The sequence below is a fragment of the Phascolarctos cinereus genome, unplaced genomic scaffold, assembly GCF_003287225.1.
Source record: "Phascolarctos cinereus isolate Bilbo 61053 unplaced genomic scaffold, phaCin_HiC Scaffold_726;HRSCAF=1367, whole genome shotgun sequence".
In the NCBI taxonomy this organism is placed as follows: domain Eukaryota; kingdom Metazoa; phylum Chordata; class Mammalia; order Diprotodontia; family Phascolarctidae; genus Phascolarctos; species Phascolarctos cinereus.
This window is the reverse complement of record NW_027556098.1, coordinates 262,986,212-262,994,943: the sequence shown is the minus strand read 5'-3', so window position 1 is coordinate 262,994,943 and position 8,732 is coordinate 262,986,212. Positions and strand designations below refer to the sequence as shown.

At 38.2% G+C, this 8,732-nt stretch overlaps 1 protein-coding gene across 1 annotated transcript in view; it reads left to right on the top strand.

Annotated features, from left to right (window-relative positions):
* Nucleotides 1–254: 254 nt before the first annotated feature.
* RNF17 (ring finger protein 17) overlaps nt 255–8,732 on the top strand; it is a 123,734-nt gene continuing 115,256 nt past the window's right edge. The window contains exons 1-2 of the mRNA XM_020968779.2: nt 255–485; nt 3,053–3,147. Coding sequence (XP_020824438.1) covers nt 296–485; nt 3,053–3,147 — 285 coding nt within the window. The 5' untranslated portion in view covers nt 255–295. The remainder of the gene's footprint in view (nt 486–3,052; nt 3,148–8,732) is intronic.

Genomic DNA, 8,732 nt, shown 5'->3' with positions numbered 1-8,732 from the left:
TTCCAGTCCCTCCATCCCAAAACTCCACCGCCCTGCAGCACCAGCTGGGGATCAGTGACCTTTGTTCTCATAATTGCAGCCTCATCTCACACTTGCAGCCTTGTACGTGCTCGAGAGCAGAAGCAGCGCAGGTGAATTTAATAAAGTGAAGAGATCTAGGACAACGACTAATTTCCTTCCGCCTCCAGTGATTGGCTGAACAGAGAACCCTCCCCCCGTGCCCTGATTGGCCCGCCGTCCAGGGAGACGCACGAGGTCTGCGAGGCTGCACGTGCTGCAGAGCGGTGTGGACAAGATGGCGGCTGCGGAAGGGCCGACGGGAGCCGCCTCCGTTGCGATGGCTGGCGTGGGTTCCTTGATGGCTCGGCTTCCCGCAGCCTCCTCTTTATCTCCCTCTTATCAGCTTCCCAGGCGGAAGAGCCGGCATTGGGGCCCCACGGAGGTCCTGTGCAGCGGGTGTGGAAGGAGCTCCGTGGCCACGGCGGGTAGGGAGGCCCTTGGTCGAGCCCGCTTCGCCCTGGAAGACTGGTCGTGGTGTGAGGCAGGGAGGAGGTCCCTACGGCCTTGGACCGAGGCTGTGGCTGTTCTCAGCTCTTCTCGCTGTCCCACCCCTGGCCCCCGCAGGAGGCAGCCCCTCTCTGTGGGGGAGGAAGGGAGAGGAGAGTGGTTGGGGCAGAGTTGGAGGGTCTCTGGCCATCTTGGCGACCAGTCCTTCCTCCCCTCCCCCTTCCTCTGTAGTGGATTTCGTCGGTAACATTCTTCCTTTTCTCTCTGCTTCCTCTTTCCTTCCCCTCCCCCGTCCTCCCCTTTTTCTCCCCTCCCCCCTCCTCCTTCTACTTGTCCCTCTTCCTCTCACCCCCTTTACCCTCTCCTACCCTTCTCTCTTTTCCCGACTCCTTTTCTCTCTGCTTCCTCTCTCATCCTCCCTCCCTTCCTCTCAGTGAATCCCCTGGGTCTTCAGACCTTAGATTTAGGGGTGGAAGCAACCTCGGAGGTTTTCAGCCCCTTTATTGTACAGATGGGGAAACTAAGGTCAAGAAGTGACCAAGGCATTCAGGTTGTAAGTGGCAGAGTCCAGGATAAGAACCGAAGTCCCCCAATCCAGAGCCAAGGGTCTGTCTTCTGTGGGGCTATCCACGGTGACAAAATGGTCCTGAGGTCGTTTTTTTCTTTTCTTTTTTGGAGACATCCAGTTCGTTTTCTTGAGATAGTTTCCAAGTTGACACAGAGTTGTGAAAATTTAGTTAAGATTGATGACATAGATGTGCCTCTAAAGGGACGATTTTGCATTCATTGTAATGGTTTATAGAACATTTCCTGTTTGCAAGACCAGGCTCCCTTCCAACCACACATTTATGTAGCCGTTAGAAAGACCTGAGTATCCTTCTGCCAGCTCCTGCCCTCCCTCTGATGATTCTTGGGTGAAGTGCCTCAGAGCCTCCTACAAAATAGGAACGACTGTAACAGCACCTTTCTCATAGGGTGGATTTGAGAATCAAATGAAATAATGAATTAAAGTGCTTTTTGCAAATTTTTTTGCCAGCTCAGGATAGCATTACACATTCTCTTACAAGCCACATGTGTGTTATTCAGAATGCTGCTCTAATATAATGTTGAAATCAAGACATAATGATACCTCAACCACTTTGGTTAGTGAAGCACAGCCACTTGTAATACTTAAAAAGCACATCCCTAATCCCCATTTGATGTGTTATATCTATTGTACTGTCCTGAGTCAATGTTAAACCAGATTCCCCCATATGCTTTCTTTGACTTACTCTTCCCCATAGAGTTTGCTAAGCCTACAACGTGATTTCATGTCCTTTCTTACTATAACTCTCTTAGAATTTGTTTTGTTCTGAATAACGAGCAATTGCTGACATCTAGCTCATGCTCAGTTTTGACTGATGGTTTACTTCTTTCTTCTCATATGCAGTATTTCCTGCCAGAATTTGAAAGTTCCTTAAAAGTTGGACCAGTTGAGGAAAATTGTTTGCCTGTGCAAAGGCTTGGTTGTATTTTCAGTAGGATGTTGCTTTTGTGGGGCATGGATATTTTTCAGTTGCTTGCATTTTTAAAAAAGATGTGGGATATGAGGTAGAAGAGGAGTTTAAGTAAACTGTGCAGATGACCTGGATAGGACAAATGCCCAGTTTTACCTCTGCCTTCATTAGTCAGTAAGTTATTTAGTATGGCACTTTAAGTAATTAGAGCTATAAAGTTGTGCCACAGAATTGCCCCCCCCCATTCTGTACTCTCCAAGAAATTTAGTAATAACCAAATGTCACTGCTTTGGTAGATATTTACAGTTGGAAGATCTTAATTTATTAAGGTTTTTTTTCCTATTGGAACCTAAGTAAGATTTTAAAAATAAGTTTATACAGTTTAAAAAAATTTTTCTCACTGACCTAATTTCAGTCATATTGGCTAAATCATGTAGCTACTGAATTTTTTTCCCCCCAACAGGATACCCATAGCTTTCCAGGGCTACAAGTGAGAGAGAGCCATAATTTACATAATTTTTTTTCTGTTACCTACCTAAAACTCTACAAAGTTTACTTATATATTTAATAATTTTAAATTATAAAACTGAGACAGTCATATTGTTGTAAGTTTCTAGTTTTACTTCCAATATTTAAATGTTATGTGCCGTTTTATATTGTTAGGTTTATAACTACTTCTGAAAATACAAAATTTTATTAGGTTTAGCATTATAGAGTAAACTTGGAATTCATAAATATAGGGAATTCCCTTTATCACTGCAAGTCTGTAACTTAGAGAGTTATCTAGAGCACTGTTAGGTGCCTTCCTCAGGGTCACACCTACATCTTCCTGTCTCTGTTCACTATACCATACTAGTACCTCTTATTTTTTAAAACGGAAATCTATTCTGTTGTGAAATTTTACATTTGATAACTTGTCCAGTGTTTTACACAATAATAGGTGTTGGTTGAGTGCTTATTGAATTAATGATTCTAATATTAGAAAAACAAAAAAATTAACAAATTGTGTAAATATGGTTAATTCATAGTAGAATTAATTTCATCTTCAGGTCATCATCATGAGCTTCACTGTGGACATGCTTATTGTGAATTGTGCTTGTCAGTAACTGAAGAATATAGCACAGTTGTATGTCCTGATTGTGAGGTAAGGTATTTTGTTGTTGTTGTTGTTGTTGTTTTTCTAGATATCCTAAATCTTTTACCAAGAGCACATTAGTTTGTTACATTTAAGTAAAAAATAAAAGAAAGCAAAACAATATAACTTTACTATGGATAGGGTAGGGGTTAGAAATTGAACCCATGATTTTTTCATTGGCATAGGGAATTTCTGTCACACTGCTCTCTAATAGTGAGTCATTACCCCAGTAACGGGTTTATCAAACCCTAGGCTAAGTACATTTGCTTCTGTATTTTCTGTGCCTAATCTGTTCCTTGATGACCTCTCTATTTTTTAATCAGTACCAAAATGTTTTCAATTAATGCTTTATGGTATAGTTTGAGATGTGGTATTTCCCCCCTATTTTTTTTCATTATTTCCTTTGAGATTTTTGACCTTTTATTTCTCCAGATGAATTTCGTTATTTTTTTCTAGTTCTATAAAGTAATCTTTTGGTAATTTAGTATGGAACTGAATAATTTAGATTGTATTGCCATTTTTATTTTTTTTAGATCAGCCTCTACTGATGAGCAATTAATATTTCTCCAGTTATTTCAGACTGTATTTCTGTAAATAGCCTTTAATACTTGTATTCATATAGTTCTTGTATGTGTCTTGATAGGTAGATTCCTAAGTATGTTGTACATTCTGGAGTAATTTTAAATGAAATTTCTCTTTCTCTTCCTGCCGGGTTTTATTGCTGTCATACAGAAATGCTGATTATTTATTTTAATTGGGACTTTGCTGAAGTTATTTCAATTAATTTTTACTTGACATTTCTCTGGGGTTATCTAGATACACCAACACATTTACACAAAAGGATAATTTTGTTTTGCCTATGCTTATTCACTTAATTTCTTTCTCGGTTTATTGCTGTAGTTTGCATTTCTCCTGTGTCATAAAGAAGTGGCTACAATAGACATCTTTGCTTTATTTCTGAGCTTATTAGAAAGTACTTTGAGGGGCAGCTAGGTGGCGCAGTGGATAGGTCACTGGCTTAGGCCTCAGACACATAACACTAGCTGTGTGACCTGGGCAAGTCACTTAACCCCATTGCCTAGCCAAAAAAACAGAAAGTACTTTAGTCTATCCCTGTTAAATATAATGCTGGCTCTTGTTTTTAAATATAGAGAATATAGAGAAATAGGAAAAACTGGATCTTTTTTCCACTTCTCCCAGTGCAGGTTGCCATCTCTGTAATTACCATTTATAAAACATTTGAATTAAAAAATTTTTTAAATCAGTATCTTTTGTTTTTCCATTACCAAATTGTATCCTTTCCCTTCTCAGAGAGCCAACCCATTTAACAAAGGATGTGTTGTTTTTTGGTTTGTTTGTTTTTTTGTTTTTAGAAAAAAAATCAGCAAAACTGATAAATACATTTTTAAAAAATCATATACATAAAATGTTCCACACCCATGCACACCTGTCTATCTTTGCAAAATTAGGGGGAGTTGTCATCTTTTCTTTGAAGTAATTTTGTAACATTCATTTTTAATTTTCCATGGTGAAGAATATTTGAATGTTTAATCTTGAGTCCTCACAAAAGTAACTTAAAATATTTAAGGTTTTCCCCACCACTCTCACAAGTTATTTGGAAATTATAAATACAGAATACTGAAATGGTAATTGATAACATTCAGTAGATGCAGGGAGTGTGCATCTTGTCCAGAGACAACTTGAGTATAAGAAGTGGCATAAACATAAAGATCTGTGACCAAACCCATTGCCTTTTCCTGTCATGTATAGAGAATGAAATAATAGCTGAACTAGCACATCAGTACATAGAGATAGTAAAAGAAGGTCTCATTCATTGGGTAGAACCCTTACATGAGTGAAATGATGACCAAAATACCAGATTCACCAGATATTCTAAATGAAGGCAGAAGGGTATATGTCACAAGCTCTACCTTGCTAAAATAATGCTTAATGTTTCATAACTTATAGGTGTTGATGCTTTTGAGATCTTGTTTGAGTTGTGAGCTGAGCATCACATAACTCTCTTCTGCACCCTTTCTCTCCTTCCTTTGCTTTTTCTTTTCCTCATCCTGATCTTCCTTTTCTCATCTGTCTCTTCATAATCTTAGTCAGACAAACCCTTTCAGACTCCTGTCCTCCTCACAAACACTTTTACATTAAAGAGTTTTTTTCTTCTCTTTCCTCATGGTGTGTTATGGAAAACCTAGGCATCTAGGGACATCCAGGTTAGTGATTAGAAGTAAAATGAAACTGAAAGAAACCAGATAATTCTAAGCCTCAAACAAAGGCAGTGTAATAATAAGGAATATATCAGCCCATAAGCATGCACAACAAGTGAGCAAAGCAGTTGATAAAGTTTCTCATGCTTTTCTTTTGGAAAATATGGAGGAAGAGCATATAACACATCTGTGTGATACTACAGTTAAACGCATTTTAAACTAGCTGAATGGTTGGACCCAAAGTATGGTTATTAATGGTTTAATATCAACTTGGAACAAGGTGGAGTGGCCCCAGACTTGGGCTGGACCTTGCCATTGAATGACAGGTACATAAAGGTGTAAATAAGGCATGCTTATTTAGTTTGTAGATGACACAAAACTGGGGCGTATAACTAAGGATGATAGGATCCTAAAGATCTTGAGAAACTTTCATTGGACTGAATTAAATAAGATAAAATGTTCATGTCAAGTTGGATTTTGCACTTAAGTTCATATGACATCTAGTATTTATGTAGCACTTAAAGGTTTTTCAAAGTGCTTTATATATGGTCATCTCATTTGATCACAAGTTAATGAATACCAGGTGGTGGAAGGCTAGGTAGCATTCACTCTCAAAAAGATCTAGTGATTTTAGTGTACTACAAGCTTGATGAGTCAGCATCATTGATGAGTGGCAGCCCAGATTGCAAATATAAACTTAGGTAATATTTAGAGGTATAGCTTTTAGGAAGAAGGCACTGCTGTGTCATAGACTACATCTAGGGTAGTGTCTTAGTTCAGAGTGGCAGAGTGGGGCAGCTAGGGTGGTGAAGGGTCTTTTGTTAGATTCTGTCAAAGGAGTAGAGGTGTTTAACTTGTAGAAGAGAAGACATTTAGAGACGTAATAGATGTCATGGAGTATTTGTTTATTCTCCTTGGTCCCAGAAGGCAGAACTAAGAGTAGTGGGTAGAAGGTACAAAGAGACAGCTTTTTTTTTTCCATTTAAATTTTTTTTAAATTCTGAACTTTAAAAAAACCCACTAAATCATCAGCATTTCCACATATATAGTGGAATAGAAAGAGATGGTTTTACCTGAAATTGCAAGTCTATTCTGTACAGTTTGTAAGTCCATTCTGTATAGCTTGCTTTTCTTTTTGAACTGAATATATTCTACGTATAATTTTCAAAGCTATCTTTCTGATCTTTGAGTCTTTCTAGCTTTCCTTCTGTTGTCTTCTATGCATTTTTTTTTGAAATTTTTTTTAGGCAATTGGGGTTAAATGACTTGCCCTGGGTCACACAGCTAGTACGTGTCAGGTGTTTGGTCTGAGGCCGGATTTGAACTCAGGTCCTCCTGACCTCAGGGCTGGTGCTCTATCCACTGCACCACCTAACTGCCCCCTCTGTGCATTATTTAAAAATAGCTTCAATGACTCTTTCCTTTTTGGGGGGATATCCTAGTGTTCTGTCCACACCTAACATTGGGGAGGCAAAGCCCTGGTAACAAATATGCCTAGTTAAGCAAAGCACGTTCCCACATTTGCTGTGTTCCAAAATATAAATCTTCATCTCTACTCCATCATTTTTAGGAGTTGGGTAGCATTTTGCATTGTTAGCCATCTGAAATCATGGTTGCAACTTGCCATAATGAGTAGAGTTAATTCTTTCAGATTTATTTGTTTTTACAATATTATTGTATAAATTGTTCTCCTAGTTCTTTTCACTTAACTTTTTCATCATTTCATGCATGCCTTTTCAGGTTTCTCTGAAAACATCCTCTTTTTTATTTCTTATCAGGCAATAATATTCTATGTTCATATACCCTAATTTGTTCAGCTGTTTACCAATTTATTGGTGTCTCCTTAGTTTCTAATTCTTTTCTTTAACCAAAAAGAGTTGATACAGGTATTTTTGTACATATGAGTACTTTTCCTCTTTCTTTGATCTCATAGAGACAAATTTAGACTTGATGTAAGGAAAACCTTCCAGAAAATCAGAACTATCCTAAAGTGTAATGGGCTGCCTGAGGAAACTATAGATTTCCCTTTTCATGTGAGGTTTTCAAGCAAAGCTGAATGACCACTTTGATTTTTGTGGAAGGGATTCTTTTTTAGGTATGAGTTCTAATAGATGGTGTTTGAGGTCAACTCTGAAATTATGTGAAATGTAGTTTAATACTTTAAGATATTGCATCTGTTACATTAGCTAATTGGACGTGTTCAGTAAAGCAGGTAAGACTGAAAAAAGTGCCATTCACTTCAGTTCTATTATATAGTATTAGAAGTTCCAAGTTAGGTCACTTATTTCAAGTTTAAACTTAAAATAATCTTTGTAGATTCACAGGGTTGTCCCATTTCTCCAAGATGTTTGTATGAGCCTGTATGTAATCTGCCAGATTTTTTAAAAGATTTAATCACATCTGTTCTATTCTTATATGAAAGCCACATGCTTAATTTTAATAATTAGTCTCTAGACTTTCTGCTTTACTTACATCCTTCTTGACTGATGACCTGATTTTGCAGAATATATGCTCAATTTAGAAAGTTAATTAGATGTATAAGTTGAGTTAGTGGGCTGGATAAGTGAAGAAACCAGGTGCTAGAAGTATGAACATAGAGGTGGTTAACCAGAATACCAAGGATTCCGCCGTACAGACAATGCCTTGGATATTTATGGGGTACCACAGAAAGGGAGTTCATATGGCAGGAGTGGAGGGCAGTCCCTTCCAAAGTGAGAGTGGCATGGAAGGAGGAAGGGAGCAGGAAGGCTTGGGAATGTTGGACCATGGGGAAGAATGTTCTGCTTATCTGAAGGCATCCTAGCTGCACAAATAGTTTTATCAGTCTGGGTTAGGCTGGTAGGAGCCAAGATTGTAGCTGATTCATCTTCAAAGGCACTGAAGAGTTTAATAGAGTTCGGTTTCAAAAGATTACTGTTAAGTTCAGGGAGACTTCATCTCTGGAAGATAGGGCAACTCAAGAAAACAAGTTCAGGGGGTCCCTTCACAAGGCCATTTCATATTATCATTGTAAAGCAGAACCAAGAGGAAAAAATTGTGATTCCTTAAGAAATGATCTCTTTGAAGTATGTAAGAAAACTATTAAGAAGATGCTACAGAGTCATGGTATAGAAGATAAAAGAACTAAACATTCAGTATATCAAGGCAGTACGAGTTCTATAGATCCCTTAGAATCTGTGATGTAATATTACTTTAGAAATGCTCTTTTCCTAAGAGCTAAAAATTTCCACATTCTGGAACACATGACCCATGTTTAATGGAACCTTTTATTTCTAATTGTTCTAGTCCTAGTATTCCCTTGACCTTTTAAAATGTTGTAGCAATCAATTCAGCAAATATACATTGGAGTTGGTGATGCAGTAGATAGGGATCTGA